The sequence below is a fragment of the Zophobas morio genome, unplaced genomic scaffold (genome assembly GCF_036711695.1).
Source record: "Zophobas morio isolate AGI-343-1 ecotype UQ-CSIRO unplaced genomic scaffold, CSIRO_AGI_Zmor_V1 ptg000016l, whole genome shotgun sequence".
Classification (NCBI taxonomy): domain Eukaryota; kingdom Metazoa; phylum Arthropoda; class Insecta; order Coleoptera; family Tenebrionidae; genus Zophobas; species Zophobas morio.
Genome location: NW_026972121.1, coordinates 3,286,978 through 3,306,211, shown reverse-complemented (window position 1 = coordinate 3,306,211; position 19,234 = coordinate 3,286,978). Strand labels below are relative to the sequence as shown.

The 19,234-nt window shown below is 28.3% G+C and overlaps 2 protein-coding genes across 2 annotated transcripts in view; both read left to right on the top strand.

Moving 5' to 3' along the window:
• The first annotated feature begins 2,117 nt into the window (after nucleotides 1-2,117).
• Nucleotides 2,118-4,189, top strand: LOC135129485 (fatty acyl-CoA reductase wat-like). Its single transcript, XM_064056637.1, has 7 exons — nucleotides 2,118-2,203; nucleotides 2,252-2,449; nucleotides 2,500-2,742; nucleotides 2,809-2,951; nucleotides 3,004-3,113; nucleotides 3,161-3,872; nucleotides 3,923-4,189. Exons 1-7 carry the CDS (start codon nucleotides 2,201-2,203, stop codon nucleotides 4,023-4,025), a joined length of 1,512 nt encoding a protein of 503 aa, XP_063912707.1. The 5' UTR covers nucleotides 2,118-2,200; the 3' UTR covers nucleotides 4,026-4,189.
• An 11,698-nt stretch (nucleotides 4,190-15,887) lies between these two features.
• The window catches only part of LOC135129557 (inverted formin-2), an 87,659-nt gene continuing 84,312 nt past the window's right edge, over nucleotides 15,888-19,234 (top strand). Inside the window, exon 1 of the mRNA XM_064056734.1 lies at nucleotides 15,888-16,300. The gene's annotated coding sequence lies outside the window, so the exon portion shown is untranslated. The remainder of the gene's footprint in view (nucleotides 16,301-19,234) is intronic.

Here is a 19,234-nt window from a genome sequence, read left to right as displayed (position 1 = left end):
CGAATCGATTTTTTGATTTTCCCATTTCTCAATTTTTTGACTTTTCAGTGTTTCGATTTTTCAGTTTTTCAATTCAAATTTTCGAATTTCCGGGTTTTCGTTTTTCCATTTTCGATTTTTCAAATTTTCTATTCTTTTTATACGACTTCCATTTTTAGATTTTCGATTTCTCAATTTTTCGGTGTTTTAGTTTCGGCATTTTTCAATATTTCGATTCTTCAGTTTTTCAATTTTGGATTTTAAAATTTTTTCAATTTTTCGATTTTTTGTTTTGATCTGTCGTTTTTTCAATTTTAAATTTTTCCAAATTTTAATTTTTTAATTATGAAGACATTACATTTTTCGGTTTCTCTATTTTTCGATTTTTCAGTTCTTTGATTTATCTGTTTTTTAATTTTTCGAACAATAAATTTTAGATTTTGTTTAAATTTCGTGATCTTTCGATATTTCAAATTCTTGGTTCTAGATTTTTCTATTTTTCGATTTTTAAAATAAATTTTTCGGTGTTTCAATGTTTTAATTGATCAGTTTCTCGAATTTTCGATTCCTCAATTTTTCTGCTTTTTCAGTTTTGACCCATTTCGATTTCTCAAATTTTCGATTTTTCTAGTTTTCGGCTATTCGGTTATTCGATTTTCCATTTTTTTGATTTTTCAATTTTTCAAATTCTCGATTTTTCAATTTTTCGATTGTTTCAATTTCGGATTTTCGATTTTAAATTTTTGAAATTTCCATTTTTCGATTTTTTGAAGCATCGATTCCTCGATTTTTCAATTTTTCCATTATTCAATATTTCGCTACTTTAATTTTTCAATTTTTTTAATTTTAGACATTTCGATTTACCGATTTGTCGATTTTTCAGTTCTACGATGTATTTTTCAATGTTGCGGATTTTTAAATTTTTGATTTTTCACTTTTTTGATGTTTCAATTTTTCGTTTTTACAATTTTTTAATGTTTTGATTTTTGACGATCCGGTTTTTCTACTTTTAAAATTTTTCAAATTTTTGGATTTTTAGATTTCTCAATTTTTCAATACACATTTTAATTTTGACAACTTTTGGATTTCTGGATTTTTCAATTTTTCAGTTTATAACGTTTCTAAATGTTCATTTTTACGATTTCCTAATTTCTCAATTAATCGATTGTTTTATTATCCCATTTCTCAATTTTTTGACTTTTCAGTGGTTCGATTTTTCAGTTTTTCAATTAAATGTTTTGAATTTTCATGTTACCGTTTTTCCATTTTTCAATTTTTCAAATTTTCTAGTATTCGACTTCCAGTTTTCGACTTTTCGATTTCTCAATTTGTCCATAAAATTTAAAAATCGAAAAAGTAAAAAAATCGACATCGAAAAATCTAGCAGTCAAAAATCGAAAAGTCGAAGATCGAAATATTGAAAAATCCCAAAACTGAAATATCGAAAAACTGAAAAATGAAAAAAAAACTAAAAACGGGAAACTATATCGAGAAATCAAAACATTGGAAAATCGAAAAATTTAAAACGACAATTGAAAACAGAAAATCTAAAACCGGGAAGTCGAAAAATCGAAAAATTGAAAAATCGAACAATTAAAAAAATCGACACATCGAAAACTCCAAAAGCCAAAAATCGAAAAGTCGAAGAATCGACATATTGAAAAATCCCAAAACTGAAATATCGAAAAACTGAAAAATGAAAGAAAAACTGAAAAATGGAAAACTGAAAAATCCGAAAACTGAAATATTCAAAAACTGAAATGTCCAAAAACTGAGGAATTAAAAATTGAAAACATGAGTAATCGAAAAATCAAAAAAATGAAGTTGAAAAATCGAAACCTGAAAAAATAGAAAAATTGAAAAACCAAAAAACCTGAAAAATCAATTAATTGAAAAATCGACAAATAAAGAGTTCATAAAAGTCAAATTTGAAAAATTCAAAAATCGAAAATTTGACAAAATGGTTTATTTATCCATTAAAACGAATTCCATAAAATTCGGTTATTTAACATAAAGTAGTAAAATTTATAAAAAAGCAATAGTTAGATGCGTAATTTACGTGTTTTTTTAGATATTCGTCCGTCAAAGTCGTTTGTGCATTAAGTAGTACACACCTTATTGCATATTCGGTCGTTAAAAGTCTAGACAATTTTATATTCAAATTTTCATAAACATTTAAAACGTTATTAGAAAGCTTCACAGTCGATACGAATACCCAAACATGGTAAGTTCTAGAGTATATAGTAGCTTCCAAAAATAAAATTGTAAATAGGTGAATTTATCCGACTCCGAGATATGCAAATTCTACGAAGGACAACACGTTTTCATTACCGGGGGCACCGGGTTCATCGGGAAACTCCTAATCGAAAAATTACTAAGAAGCACGAAAGTCGCAGCCATCTATCTTTTGATTCGACCTAAAAAAGGGAAAGACGTCCGCACGCGGTGTGAAGAACTGTTCAGAAAAGAAGTACGCGATTAATTGCTAATCACGATTTTTTAACATATATGTGTTGCTAGATTTTTGACAAAGTGAGGAGCCAAGACCCTACTTTTATGGAAAGAGTTAAGGTCGTGGAGAGTAGTGGTGCCAATTTGGGTCTATCTATGAGTGACCATCACGAACTTATATCCACAATTAACGTGGTTTTTCACGTAGCCGGAAACGTGCACTTGTTCGAAGACATTAAAGTTGCTTACGACAACAACGTAGGTGTTACTAAGCAAGTTATCAAGTTGTGTAAGCAAATGTACAATTTAAAGGTATGTCTCGAGAGAGTACTAATATAATATATCTGTCTCTCTCTTACGCGTTTAATACATTTTCAGGCACTAGTTTACGTGTCCACTGCGTATAGTAACAGTTATCTCCCCTCCATCGATGAAACAGTGTGCGATGACGTAGGTTTCGACCACCGACAAGTCGAATTGCTTGTCAACAGTCCTGAAACGAAAGAAAAATTGACTAAAACGTACTGACCCAAATGTAACTAAGTTAAATTAATTTTTACCCACTTAATACAGAGTTTTGGAAAAGTGGTCAAATACTTATGAGTTTTCTAAAGCTATGGCAGAGCTTCTGATTGACGATACCGCTAAAGACCTCCCCGTTGGGATTTTTCGGCCATCGATTGGTACTTGTATCTAGTGCAAAAATTGCGAATTTATAACCAGTTTGTAGTTCTTTCCACACACAAGGATCCGCTTCCAGGTTGGACCGACAGTTTCGGAGGACCTACCCTTTTTATAATAAATATAGCACTAGGTTTCAACAGGTACATTTGTTGTGACCTTGCCGATAACCTAGATATAGTACCAGGGGACATGGCGGTGGCAGCACTGATTGCAAGTGCTTGGGATGTACACCGAAACTACCAACATATACCCATCAGAAAAACCATACCGATCTATAACTACGTTTCATCTCCAGACAACCCCATAACTTGTGGCGAATTCACCCGCCTTAACATTAACGTATACGGGGAGTTCTACCCACTATCCAAGTGTTTCTGGATGCCAACCATAACCAGTGTTCCACAAACCAAAGTCACAAATTTTTTCTTCAGTATAGCGTACCATTATATTCCTGGATTTTTCATGGACGTGTTTTCGTTATTATGTTTCAAGAAACCCACCTTAGTATCGAATTATAGACGCTTTCACAAACTGAAGTACCACGGGGAGTGTTCCTATATACGTGACTGGACTTTTAAAAACACGAATGTGAAAAAACTCTGGGATTGTTTGAATGAAACCGATAAAACTATATTTCCGTTTGACATCGCAACAGTACACTGGACACACTATTGCCATTCGTATTTTAGGGGATTAAGGTCGTATTTCGTTAAGGAACCGTGGGATAATCTTCCAAGTGCTAGGGTTAAGGCACTCAGGTGAAAAAGAAACTTTTTTGAGTTTTCTAACTTAATATGTCGATTTTTAGGTTAAAATTTGCGCATCATGCAGTGTTGGCTTTGTTGTACTTCGTGGGTGTTAGTACCGTTTGGAAATTACTTAGTGCTTGCTTAGTCGAACTTAGAAAGTAAAAATTGCCGCACACTTTGTCTCGGGTTTTTTACTACGCAAGCAAATTTGTTGCCGCTTGTTAGTTTTACAGCACCTAACCATAGAACATAGAGAAGCTTCATAGTTTAAATTAAATGACGGTTGAGGACTCCTAGACTTATGTTGGTAACAGTGTTTGTTTCTAACTAGGAATAAAATTAACTAGAAAAAATGTCATTATATTTTTTTTACGTTTTACTTTCGACAAATTGACAATTGACAAAACTTAATTTTTTTGATTTTTCGTTTTCTAATTTTTCCAATTTTTTAATTTTGGGATTTTTCATAGATTTCTTAATTTATCGATTTTTCGACTTACCGGTTTTAGATTTTCTGTTTTTCAACTGTCGTTTTTTCAAATTGTCGATTTTTCAAATTTGAAATTTATAGACTGTCAATTTTTAGATTTTTCAATTAATCGATGTTTTGATTTTCCCATTTATTGACTTCCGAGGGAGGTGATTTTTCATTTTTTAGTTTTTTTAAGGTTTCGATTTTTCGACTTCACTTTTTGGATATTTCAGTTTTCAGATTTTTCAGGTTTACCATTTTTCAATTTTTCTTTTATTTTTCAGTTTTGGGATTTTTCAATATTTCGATTCTTCGACTTTTTCATTTTTGGGTTCTGGAGTTTTCGATGTGTCCATTTTTTTACTTTTTCGATTTTTCAATTTTTCGATTGCTTAATCTTTCGATTGTTCGACTTCCCGTTTTTAGATTTTCTGTTTCAATTGTCGTTTTAAATTTTTCTATTTTTCAATGTTTTGATTTCCCGATTTAGTTTCCCATTTTTAGTTTTTCTTTCATTTTTCAGTTTTTCGATATTTCAGTTTTGGGATTTTTCAATATTTCGATCCTTCAACTTTTTGATTTTTGGCTTCTGGAGTTTTCGATGTGTCGATTTTTTTGCTTTTTCGATTTTTCAATTTTTCGATTTTTAAATTTTATCGACAAATTGAGAAATCGAAAAGTCGAAAACTGGAAGTCGAATAATAGAAAATTTGAAAAATTGAAAAATGGAAAAACGATAACACGAAAATTCAAACCATTTAATTGAAAAACTGAAAAATCGAACCACTGAAAAATCAAAAAATTGAGAAATGGGATAATAAAAAAATCGATTAATTGAGAAATTAGGAAATCGTAAAAATGAACATTTAGAAACGTTATAAACTGAAAAATTGAAAAATCCAGAAATGCAAAAGTTGTCAAAATTAAAATATGTAATTGAGAAATCGAAAAATCCAAAAATCTGAAAAATTTCAAAAGTAGAAAAACCGGATCGTCAAAAAATCAAAACATTAAAAAATTGTAAAAACGAAAAATTGAAACATCAAAAAACTGAAAAATCAAAAATTTAAAAATCCGCAACATTGAAAAATTTATCGGAGAACTGAAAAATCGACAAATCGATAAATCGAAATGTCTAAAATTAAAAAAATTGAAAAATTAAAGTAGCCAAATATTGAATAATGGAAAAATTGAAAAATCGAGGAATCGATGCTTCAAAAAATCGAAAAATGGAAATTTCAAAAATTTAAAATTTGTAAAATTGAAAAAGGGAAAACCGAGAAATCGAAAATCCGAAATTGAAACAATCGAAAAATTGAAAAATCGAGAATTTGAAAAATTGAAACATCAAAAAAATTGAAAATCGAATAACCGAATAGCTGAAAACTAGAAAAATCGAAAATTTGAGAAATCGAAATAGGTCAAAACTGACAAAATAGAAAAACTGAAGAATCGAAAAATCGGGGAACTGATCAATTAAAACATTGAAACACCCAAAATTTATTTTAAAAATCGAAAAACTGAAAAATCTAGAACCAAGAAGTTGAAATATCGAAAGATCAAGAAATTGAAACAAAATCTAAAATTTAATGTTCGAAAAATTGAAAAACAGAAAAATCAAAGAACTGAAAAATCGAAAAATAGAGAAACCGAAAAATGTAATGTCTTCATAATTGAAAAATTAAAATATGGAAAAATTGAAAATTGAAAATTCGACAAATCAAAACAAAAAATCGAAAAATTGAAAAACCTAAAATTTTAAAGTCCAAAAACTAAAAAAAACGAACAAATAAAAACCGAGAAATCGAAAAATTGAAAAACTGAAGAATCGAAATATTGAAAAATGCCGAAACTAAAACACCGAAAAATTGAAAAATCGAAAAGTCTAAAAATGAAAGTCGAATAATAATAATAGAAAATTTGAAAAATCGAAAATGGAAAAACGAAAACCCGGAAATTCGAAAACTTGAATTGAAAAACTGAAAAATCGAAACACTGAAAAGTCAAAAAATTGAGAAATGGAAAAATCAAAAAATCGATTCGATTTTTGACTCCTGGATTTTTCGATGTGTCGATTTTTTTAGTTTTTCGATTTATAAATTTTTCGAATTTTAAATTTTAGATTTTTTAATATTTAAAATTTTAGATATTTCGATTTCTCTATTTTTCATTTCAGTTCTTCAATATTTCAATTTTTCAATTTTTCAATTAATCAATGTTTTGATTTTCCCATTTCTTGACCTTCGAGTGTTTCGATTTTCTTGTTCTTCAATTCTTTAAATTTTTATTTTTCAGGTTTTTGATTTTTCATTTTTTAGTTTTTTTAAGGTTTCTATTTTTCGACTTCACTTTTTTGATTTTTCGATTTTTCAGTTTTTAGATATTTCAGTTTTAGGATTATTTCAATATTTCAATTCTTCGGCTTTTCTATTTTTGACTTCTGGGTTTTTCGATGTGTCTAACTTTTTACATTTTCGATTTTTCAATTTTTGAATTTTTAAATTTTAGATTCTTCAATCTTTTGATATTTTAATATTTCAATATTTCTTAATCATTCGATTTTTCGACTTCCTGGTTTTAGATGTTCTGTTTTTCAATTATTCGATTTGTTAATTTTTCATTCCCGAAATATCGAGATTTGATTGTTCAGGTTTTCGATTTATCAGTTTTTCAATTTGTTATTTTGGCCTATTTCGGTTTCTCAGTTTTTCCAGTTTTCCATTTTTTCGTTTTTTGATTTTTCCGCTGTTCCAATTTTCAACTTTTAACTTTTTGTTTGTCAATTTCTCTATTTTTCGATTTTTCGATTTCATCACTTTTCAATTTCTCCTTCTTTTGATCTTTCAATCTCTCAATTTTGCAATTTTTCGAATTTTTAAGTTTTTTGGTATCTCGATTTATCGAGATTTGGATTTTTCGATATTTTGATTGTCAATTTCTCAATTTATAAATTGTTCAATTTTTAACTTTTCGATTTTTTGATTTTGGCCTACTTCGGTTTTCCACTTGTTCGACTTTTCGACTCCACGATTTCTTGATCTTTTGATTTTTCGATTTTTCAGTTATCCGATTTTTGAGTCGTTTTTCAATTTTTCGATATTTCAGTTTTGGGATTTTTCAATATTTCGATCCTTCGACTTTTTGATTTTTGGCTTCTGGAGTTTTCGATGTGTCGATTTGTTTACTTTTTCGATTTTTCAATTTTTTGATTTTTAAATTTTATCGACAAACTGGGAAATCGAAAAGTCGAAAACTGAAAGTCGTATAATAGAAAATTTGAAAAATTGAAAAAAGAAAAAACGATAACACGAAAATTCAAAACATTTAATTGAAAAACTGAAAAATCGAACTACTGAAAAGTCAAAAAATTGAGAAATGGGATAATAAAAAAATCGATTAATTGAGAAATTAGGAAATCGTAAAAACGAACATTTAGAAAAGTTATAAACTGAAAAATCCAGAAATGCAAAAGTTGTCAAAATTAAAATATGTATTGAAAAATCGAGAAATCGAAAAATCCAAAAATTTGAAAAATTTTAAAAGTAGAAAAACCGGATCGTCAAAAAATCAAAATATTAAAAAATTGTAAAAACGAAAAATTGAAACATCAAAAAATTGAAAAATCAAAAATTTAAAAATCCGCAACATTGGAAAATATATCGGAGAACTGAAAAAGCGACAAATCGATAAATCGAAATGTTTAAAAGTAAAAAAATTGAAAAATTAAACTAGCGAAATATGGAATAATGGAAAAATTGAAAAATCGAGGAATCGATGCTTCAAAAAATCGAAAAATGGAAATTTCAAAAATTTAAAATTTGTAAATTTGAAAAAGGGAAAACCGAGAAATCGAGAATCCGAAATTGAAACAATCGAAAAATTAAAAAATCAAAAAATGAAAAATCGAGAATTTGAATAATTGAATCAACAAAAAAATGGAAAATCGAATAACCGAATAGCCAAAAACTAAAAAAATCGAAAATTTGGGAAATCGAAATAGGTCAAAACTGAAAAAATAGAAACATTGAAGAATCGAAAAATCGAGAAACTGATCAATTAAAACATTGAAACACCGGAAAATTTATTTTAAAAATCGAAAAATTGAAAAATCTAGAACCAAGAAGTTGAAATATCGAAAGATCAAGAAACTGAAACAAAATGTAAAATTTAATGTTCGAAAAATTGAAAAACAGAAAAATCAAAGAACTGAAAAATCGAAAAATAGAGAAACCGAAAAATGTAATGTTCTCATAATTGAAAAATTAAAATTTGGAAAAATTGAAAAATCGACAAATCAAAACAAAAAATCGAAAAATTGAAAAATCTAAAATTTTAAAATCCAAAAACTAAAAAAACGAAAAAAGAAAACACCCAGAAATCGAAAAGTCGAAAAATTGAAAAACTGGAGATTCGAAATATTGAAAAATGCCGAAACTAAAACACCGAAAAATTGAGAAATCGAAAAGTCTAAAAATGGAAGTCGAATAATAATAACAGAAAATTTGAAAAATCGAAAATGGAAAAACGAAAACCCGGAAATTCGAAAACTTGAACTGAAAAACTGAAAAGTCAAAAAATTGAGAAATGGGATAATCAAAAAATCGATTCGATTTTTGACTCCTGGATTTTTCATTTTAATTCTTCGATATTTCAAATTTTCATGTTTCCGAATTTTCCAAATATGTATTTCGATTTCTTAATCTTTTAATTTTTCGACTTCCCGGTTTTAGATTTTCTGTTCTTTAATTATCATTTTGTCAAATTTTTGATTTTTTAATTTTTCAAATTTGACTTTCATAAACTCTCAATTTTTCGATTTTTCAATTAATCGATGTTTTGATTTTCCCGTTTCTTGACCTTCGAGTGTTTCGATTTTCCTGTTCTTCAATTCTTTAATTTTTTTATTTTTCAGGTTTTTGATTTTTCAATTTTTCGATTTTTTAAGGTTTCTATTTTTCGACTTCACTTTTTTGATTTTTCGATTTTTCAGTTTTTAGATATTTCAGTTTTAGGATTTTTCAATATTTCAATTCTTTCGTTTTTCTATTTTTGACTTCTGAATTTTTCGATGTGTCGATTTTTTTACTTTTTCGATTTTTCAATTTTTCGATTTTTAAATTTTGAAAATTTTTAAATTTTTAAAATTTTAGATATTTCGATTTCTGTATTTCTCATTTCAGTTCTTCGTTATTTGAATTTTTCAAGTTTTCCAATTTTGTAAATGTTTTGATTTTTTAAGCTTTTGATTTTTCGACTTCCCGGTTTTGGATTTTCTGTTTTTCAATTATCATTTGGCAAATTTTCGACTTTTTACTTTTTCAAATTTGACATTTATAAACTCTCAATTTTTCGATTTTTCAATTAATCTTTTTTGATTTTTCGATTTTTCAGTTTTTAGATATTTCAGTTTTAGGATTTTTCGACTTCATCACTTTTCAATTTCTCGTTCTTTTCATCTTTCATTCTCTCAGTTTTGCAATTTTTCGAATTTTTAAATTTTTTGATTTCTCGATTTATCGAGATTTTGATTTTTCGATATTTTGATTGTCAATTTCTCAATTTATAAATTGCTCATTTTTTAACTTTGGCGACTTTGGCCTACTTCGGTTTCCCAATTGTTCGACTTTTTGACTCCACGATTTCTTGATCTTTTGATGTTTCCATTTTTCAGTTATCCGATTTTTTAAATTTGGGAGTTTCGATTTCTCGATTTTTCGTTATTCGGTTTTTAAATTTGAAAACTATTTAAATTTGGCGCTTGCCTTTGGCGGTTGAGGACTCCAATGATAATAAGGGTGGTTTTGCAAAATCAGCCTGTAAGTCGCATCTATATTAATCTATGACCTAACCATGGTAGAAGGAGACATGGTATAGGCATACGCATCGGGTGTGACGTCAAGTGGGGTGAAATTAGCGCGAAATTTAAAATACAATTCGTTATCCGACAACTAATTGACGTATTGGACAGAGCAATGACAACTCAAGCTGAAATTCCCTAGACTTCCCTCACAAGAGTCACAAGGTCGTTGATGCCACCTAACGTCACAAATGGATGCGCAGAGCATTTTTAAATTGGTACATCGGATGCCTATACCATGTCTCCTTCTACCATGGACCTAACTATAGATATCCAGTTTGTGAAAACATGACTTGACATGACTAGTATAATAGTAATAAAAATTGTAATGTATGCAAACTATTATACATCTCAACAGTGTCAGTTGCCTATCCTCAAACATTTATAGCGACAAATTTTATCAACAACCTCCACTCATTCTTTCTAAACACCAAACCAACATTCACAACCCGTTGTATATTTTTATTGCCCACAAACCTCCAATCTTCTCCAAACATTAGCATTATCAAGGTAACCAAATATTGAAAATCCGTAAATTTGTTAGTCTTGTCGCACAACAATAGCAAAAATCACAACAACCTGCTGAATAATTTTGATTATAATCACAGGATTCCCAGGTGTTGCGTTGAATGATAAACGAACATGTGTAAGTTATTATGAGTGATGTGTTTACGGCATCGGCGTCCTTCTACCGTCCATGCGATTTCGCATTGCGGCTGGGTATGTTGTGAACGGACATTGCCCATGGCGACGTGCGTCCTGGTCATGGGCGGAGATGGACAGAGGTACGGCTGGGTTGGATTTGATCAAAATTTATTACGGCGAAGCGTAACTGTTGTTCTACCGTTATGATTATGATTCGAGTATTCACAGATAATGTAAATTATGGATAGGTACACTTGAGCTGGTAAAGGCTGGCCCTGAGGCGGTGGGTATGAATTATGCATTGGGATTAGTTGGAGTTCTTCAGCTGATGGTGTTTACGTAGCGACTTTCACTATCTGTGTTTCAAGCTATTAAAGAGTTGGAAGATTTTTTCACATAGAGTTTTGAAAATTTGTAATTTGACAAATTAGCAGCATTTAAAGTGTCAAAAGAACTTTTAATGTCATGTGAAACCTACAGGAGGAATCGATGACGAGAAGTCTCCATGAAAAGTTTTTCTGTCAGCATTTAATTTAATTTATTAAATAAAATTACATAATTTTAGTCCAATTTTTCTTGTAACTTCTCTTCTAAGTGGTCTCCCGTTTCCGTCTGCCTGTCTGTCTGTCTGTCTGTCTGCCTGTCTGTCGTCTGTCCGAATGCTCTTAAATCTTGTAAACGTTTTAAGGTTATCGTGTTCAATATAGTTAATCAAAATTCATTCGTTTATACCCTTCCAAACAATTGATGACGTCAACTCAAAATTTTGCCTAATAAATCTACTTACAATCTTTAATTTTTCGTTTCCTCAATTTTTCAAGATTTTGATTTCCAATTTTTAGTTTTTCAAAGTTTTCATTTTATACTTTTCCGTTTTTTGGTTTTTACAGTTTTACAAATTTTCCATTTTTTTTTATTCGAAAAGTTAAAAAATCGAAAAAATAAAAGATCGGAAAAAATGAAGAAAATCAAAAATTGCAAAATCGAAAAACTGCAAAATTGAAATATCAAAAGATGGAAAATGGAAAAACTGAAAATTTTAAACATGAAAAGTCAAATAGTTTCGTAAATTGAGGAAACGAAAAAGAAATGAAAATTTTGAAAAACTGAAAAGTTGAATAAATTTAAAATTATTACTACAAATTTGGAAAGAAAAATAGAAATCAAAAATTGAAGAAACAAAAACTGAAAAATCTAAAATGAAGACCGAAAAACTGCAGATCGAAAAACTGGAAAATCCAAAATTTGAAAATTTTCACATTGAAAAACGAAAAATTATAAAATCGGAACACTGGGGAACCGAAAATTGAAAAAATCAGAATTTATATAAAAAACCGGAATGAAAAATCGCAAATTGAAAAATTGAAGAAATGAAAAATAGAAAATTCCAAAAACTGAAAAATTAAAAATTGAAAACCCGTGAAATTGCAGATCGAAAAATTTCAACATTTAAAAATTAAAACTTCTAAAAGTTGGAAATTGCAAAAACTCAAAAATTTAAAAATGAAAACTCGTAGATTTGAAGAAACAAGGAAGAATGAAGAATTTGAAAAAGCGCAAATTGAAAAATTGAAGAAACGAAAAATTGAACAAGTTGAAATTGACAAACAAAAAATGATAAAATCAGAACATTAAAGAAAATAAAAAATAGCAACGAAAAATTGTAAATTGAAAATTTGAAGAAATGAAAAATTGCAATATTAAATCGAAAAAGTGAAGAGTCCAATAAATGAAAAATGAAAAGTTTTCAAAATCATAAAATTGAAAAAGTGAAAAAATTTTAATTGAATTATTATCATCACAAATTTAAAAGTTTTAGATTTTTCGGTTTCATACTTCAATTTTTCGTTTCTTCGATGTTTGATTTGCAATTTTTCTACTTTTCATAAAAAGTACAAAAAAGTAAAAAAATCTAAAAGTTGAAAAATTGAAAAACTGAAAAATTCGAAAACGAAAACTCGAAGATTTGCATTGTGCAAAATTGAAGAAACAAAAAAAAATAAAAATTGAAACAATTGAAATTGAAAAAACAAATAATGGAAAATCGAAAAAATGTAAAAAAAAGAAAATAAAAAACTGAAACGAAAATTTAAAGAAATGAGAAATTGAAAAATCGAAAAATTGAAGAAACAAGAAAAATTAGAGAATTTAAAAATTGAAGAAGTGAAAAATTGAAAAAACATACAATTATAAAATGGGAACATTTGAAAATCTAGAGTTTGAAGGAATGAAAAAATGAAGAGTCGAAAAATTGAAGAAACGAAAAATTGAGGAAACAAGAAAAATGAAAAACTGAAATAATTGAAATTGAAAAAACAAAAAATTATAAAGTGGTAACATTGGAAAATCGAGTTTGAAGAAATGAAAAATTGAGGAAATGAAAAAATTGAAGAATCGAAGAAATGAAAATGTGGAGCGAAAAAATTGAAGAGATGAAAATTTGAAGAATCGAAAAATTGAAGAAATGAAAAATTGAAGAATCTAAAAATTGAAGAAGTGAAAAATTATAGAATCGAAGAATTGTAAAAATAAAGAAAATTAAATACTGACACGAAAAATTGCAAATCGAAAATTTGAAGAAAAGAAAAATTGAAAAAAATTAAGATTGGAAAAACAAAATTATAAAATGGGATCATTGGAAAATCGGAAATTTGAAAAAATGAAAAATTGAAGAATCGAAAAATTGAAGAAATGAAAAACTGAAAAATCGAAAAATTGAATAAATGAAAAATTGGAAAATCTAAAAATTGAAAAGGTGAAAAATTATAGAATCGAAGTATTGAAGAAAGGAAACTTGAAGAATCTAAAAATTGAAGAAATGAAAAATTAGAGAATCTAAAAATCGAAGAAGTGAAAAATTGAAAAAATTTAAAAAATATAACATTATAAAATGGGAACATTGGAAAATCGAGAGTTTGAAGAAATGAAAAATGGAAGAATCGAAAAATTGAGGAAACAAGAAAAATGAAAAATTGAAATAACTGAAATTGAAAAAACAAAAAATTATATAGTTGGAACATTTGAAAATCGAGATTTGAAGAAATGAAAAATTTAAGAAATAAAAAAAATTGAAGCATCGAAAAATCGAAGAAATGAAAAATTGGACCGAAAAAATTGAAGAATCGAAAAATTGAAAAAATAAATTGAAGAATCGAAAAATTTGAATTTAATTAAAATCATAAAATTATAAAATGGGAACATTGGAAAATCCAGAGTTTGAAGAAATGAAAAATTGAAGAATCGAAAAACCGAGAAAACAAGAAAAATGAAAAATTAAAATAATTTAAATTGAAAATACAAAAAAATAAAATGGTAACATTGAAAAATCGAAAGTTTAAGGAAATGAAAAATTGAAGAAACAAAGAACTGAACAAAAATTAAATTGAAAAACCAAAAAATTACTAAATGGGAACATTGGAGGAACGAAATTTGAAGAAATGAAAAATTGAAGAAACAAGAAGAATGAAAAATAAAAAATTGCAAATCAAAAATTGAAGACACGGAAAATTGAAGAAAACTAAAATTGAAAAAATAAAAAAAAATAAATGGGAACCTTGGAAAATCGAAAATTTGAAGAATCGAAAAATTGAAGAAATGAAAAAGCGAAAGATCGAAAATTTGAAGAAATGAAAATTTGAAGAATCGAAAACTTGAAGAAACAAGAAAAATGAAAAATAAGAAAATTGCAAATCAAAAATTGAAAACACGGAAAATTGAAGAAAGTTAATATTGAAAAAACAAAAAAATATAAAATGGGAACATTAGAAAATCGAAAAATTGAAGACACTGCAAATCGAAAAAATTGAAATTGAAAAAACAAAAAAAATTAAATAAGAACCTTGGAAAATCGAAAATTTGAAGAATCGAAAAATTGAAGAAACGAAAAATTGAAGAAATGAAAAAGTGAACGATCGAAAATTTGAAGAAATGAAAAATTGAAGAATCGAAAACTTGAAGAAACAAGAAGAATGAAAAATAAAAAAATTGAAAAATAAAAAAATTGAAAATCAAAAATTGAAGACATGGAAAATTGAACAAAATTGAAATTGAAAAACAAAAATGATATAAAATGGGAACATAGGAAAATCGTAAATTTAAAGAAAAGAAAAATTAAAGAATTAAGAACTTGAAAAAACACGAAAAATGAAACACTGAAAAATTGCAAGTCGAAAAATTGAAAAAGCTGAAATTATAAACAAAAAGTTATAAAATGGGAACCTTGGAAAATCGAAAATTTGAAGAATCGAAAAATTGAAGAAATGGAAAAAATGCAGGATAGAAAATTTGAAGAAATGAAAAATTGACGAATCGAAAAATCGAAGAAATGAAAAGATGAACAACCGAAAATTGAGGAAATTAGAAATTACAGCATCTAAAAATGGAAGAAACAAGAAAAATGAAAAATTGCAAATCGAAAAATTGAAGAAACGAAAATTGAAAAAATTGAAATTGGAAAAAAAATGTGAAATTAAAGAATTGAAAATTTGAAAAATTGAAAAAACAAAAAATGGAAAATTGAAGAATCGAAAATTTGAAGAAATGAAAAATTGAAGAATCGAAAAATTAATTAAATCAAAAATTGAAGAAACAAGAAAAATAAAAAACCGAAAAATCACAAAAAGAAAAACTGAGGAAACGCAAAATTGAGAACCAAAAAATTATGAAATCGGAACATTGAAGAATCAAATACTTAACTGAAAAGATAAAAAAAAAACCGAAACGAAAAATTTCGAAGTCTAAAAATCGAAAAATTCAAAAATTGGAAACTGGTTTTCGATTTTATACAAGTTATCAGAAAAAAAAATCCGAAAAAACTCATTCATTGCCGAGGAAAGTTCTCCCGAAATAACCTTCGACCAATTTTCCTTCCCACTTGCCATTTTTCGCCATTCCTCACTGTGCTTCAACCCCCGGCCCGCCAACCCTTTCCCAGGATATCCCGACCACAACCCCCCGTCCAGAGCGCCCCAAGACCTCACCACCAGGACACGCACTCCCCCCTCCACCTCCCGCAGCGCCCATGTCCTCCGGCGCGAATATGGATCGCCTTTGTACCAGGAGCGGGCTAGTTAGCGAGCAACCGTCTATGAAACCGCATAATAGAACCTGTCCGTCCCACACAGGCACCGGCAGGTAAGTGGAAGAGGACGAAGCCTAAGTGAAAGTGTTGCCAGCCGACGAAGGCCCGCGCGATGCCCAGCTGAGGCGGCGCCACACTTCAAATCGAGCCAGCTTCCGAACGCTGCCAAAAGCCGAGACCAAAAGCGAAAGGGGTGTTATTTGGCGGCGGACGCGTCCACCTCCGGCCGAAACGCGCTCGTACGGTCCGCGGTTCGCGTGAAATCGGTGCTTAAAGGTGCATGTGCGGCGGTGATGTAAGTATTGGCACATTATTCACGTGTTGCACGCCAGGGATCGGATGAAGGAGGGCTTCGAAGGATAAGGGCGCCGCGACGGACACACGTAAGTGGTTTTTGAGTTTTTCGATTAGAAAAAAAAATTTTTGGATTTTTTTTTTGGAAATTGGCGTGGGTTTGGGCTGCTGACGGTTTTGTTATCCTTGAAAGCGACTTTGTCGAGGAAACTTGGCTGTGACATGCAAATTAGGGCGAGGATGTGGAAATTTGTGGAGTGGGATTAAGATGATGATAATTGAGTCATCTGGTGATTAGAATTTTTCGCGTTTTGTTTAGTGGGGTTCGGAGAACGAAATGAATAATCGACTAGATAAATACGGGCTGTTTATATATCTTGGTTTACTTATAATTAAGTCATAAGAAAAGAAAACAAACTTTACTCAGATTCTGTCTGTCTACTGTTAAGAAAGTTTAATGCATTACGTTGGCACTATTTTTTCAAATCAGGAAAAATTCTTTAGTGTTTTTGAAAACATCATCAAATTAAAAAAAAATGTTATTTTTTGTTACTGTCGTCAGGAATATTAAGTAACATATTAGTCAACAACTAGACCAAACTTGCTAACGATCCAGTTTTTTTCACTAATAGTATCTGCAAAAAAACAACAAACATCTAATTTAATTTTTAATTAATTTTTTAATACAAGTAAACGAGATGAGTAATCGCGCTGTTTTGCCACTTTCGATTATTTAAAACTAATTAAACAAAAAATTAGTACAAAAAGAAATAAAGTAAAAAATTGCAACTGATAAAGTTGTGATTCTGGTGCATTTAAAAGAATTACAGCGAATTCCAAGGTAATTTCATTTATTTTCAAAAATTTTCGATCCAAATAGGGTTCACTGTTTCCGAAGATGTTGATTAATCCGAGGCTCCGGTGAGAGTTGGTTTCATAGTGGTGAATTTCAAGGCTGATTGTAGAAAATTCTTGATAATTTGGGTAATTCAAGAGAAGTCATAGAAATTACAGAGAATTCCACAACAACTGCGGACAAAAGAAATCTAATAAAAAACAAAAAATTCATCAATTTTTAATATATTTTCAAAATAAAAAACATTGACAATTAACAAATTCCAAGGTTAATCATAGAAAGAAAATTCTTGACAATTTGATGTAATTCAAGAGAAGGCAGAAAAATTCGCAAGAATTATAGACAACGAAATCTAAGAGAAAATCAATAATTTCATCAATTTTTAATGAATTTCTAGAATAAAATTTATTGACAATTTTTTTTCTATTCCTATTATTATCACGCGGCGTAGTCGAGAGTTGCAATTAATTTTGCCACTCTTGATGAATTAAAACTGATTAAACAAAAATTGATAAAGTTGTTACTTTAATGCAGTTTTGGTGCATTTAAAGGAATTTCAACGAATTTCAAAATAATTCCGTTTATTTCAAAAAATTTTCAATGAAAATATTATTCAATCTGTTCGAAAATGTCTTATTTTAAAATGTATTGTTAATTCTTTTTACTGTCGTCTTTGTCGTACTTTTGAATTTTTCAATTTTTCGATTCAGCTATTTTTCGATTCAAAATTTTTCGAGTTTTCAATTTTAATTTTTCAAATTTCAGATTTGCTTTTTTTGTTTCGGTTTTTTATTTTGTTTATTTTTACAATTTTTCGATTTTTCTATTTTTTGTTTCTTTTATTTTCTTTATTTTTCAATTTTTCGGTTTTTCAGTTTTTGATTGTCAAATTTTTTAGTTTTCATTTTAAATATGTAGTAATAATTGCAATTTTAATTTTTTTTCACTTTTTCATTTATTCGATTTTGAATTTCTCGATATTTAATTTTTCAGTTTTCAGTTATTTATTGTCCTTTTTTGTACCATTTTTTCAATCGTCTTTATTTTTGTCGGATTTCTTTGTCCCTTAATTTTTGTTTTCCTTTTTGTCACCTTTTTTATTGCCATTTTTTCGATTTGCAAATTTTCGAGTTTTCAAGTTTAATAAATGTTTTAGTTTTTCAGTGTTCCAATTTTTGAATTTTTTAATTTTTCGAGTCAAAATTTCTCGAGTTTTCCATTTTAAGTTTTCAGTTTTTCGTTTCGGTTTTTTATTTTCTTTATTTTTACAATTTTTCGATTTTTCAATATTGCTATTTTATAATTTTTTCATTTTTCATTTTAAAATTTTATGTTTTAGTTTTAGATTTTGTAATTTTTCGATTTGCAGTTTCACGAGTTTTAAATTTTTATTTTGTCAATCTTTCAGTTTTTCAGTGTACTGATTTTATATAATTTTTTATGGTAAAATTTCTCAATTTTTGGTTTTTTCAGATTTTTTAATTTTTCGTGTTTTCAATTTAAAATTTTTTAGTTTCTCGAATTTTCAATTTTTCGTTTAGTCAGTTTTTGATTTGCAAATATTTTAGTTTTCATTTTAAATATGTAAGTAGTAACAATTGTAATTTTAAAATTTTTTCACTTTTTCTTTTATTCGATTTTAAATTTATCGATATTTAATTTTTCAGTTTTTCTATTTGCCATTGTTACAGTTTTTCGACATCACATTTACTTTTTATCTAGTTTTTTAAAGTTCTCTCTTTTGTCGTCTTTTTTTGGTTCATTTTATTTGTTGTTCTTTTTTTGTCCATTTTTTTCACCAATTTTTTTCAATCGTCTTTATTTTTGTTGGATTTTTTTGTCCCTTAATTTTGGGCTTTCCTTTTTGTCACCTTTTTTATCGCCATTTTTTGCCTTTTTTTTCAAATCGCTTTTTTCCGCAATTTTTATTTTCGTATTTTGTTCTTTTTTGTCAATTTTTTTGTCGTCTGCTTTATCGTCTTTTTTCCTCACTTTTTCCGCCTTTTTTTTCGACTTTTATTTTAATCAGCTCCTTTTTGTCCTGTTTTTTTGTTGTCATTTTTGCTTTCTTTTGTCGTCCGTTGTTGCCTTTTTTAGTGCCTTTGTCCCCTTTTTTGTCGCCTTAATTTTGAAACATTTTTTTCCATTCCATTTTTTTAATAACCTT

What these genes read in the sequence shown, in the direction of transcription:
- LOC135129485 (XM_064056637.1), top strand. An exon ending in AGCAAATGTACAATTTAAAG is followed by an intron (nt 2,743 to 2,808) that starts GTATGTCTCGAG and finishes ATACATTTTCAG; the next exon opens with GCACTAGTTTACGTGTCCAC. An exon ending in GATTTTTCGGCCATCGATTG is followed by an intron (nt 3,114 to 3,160) that starts GTACTTGTATCT and finishes ACCAGTTTGTAG; the next exon opens with TTCTTTCCACACACAAGGAT.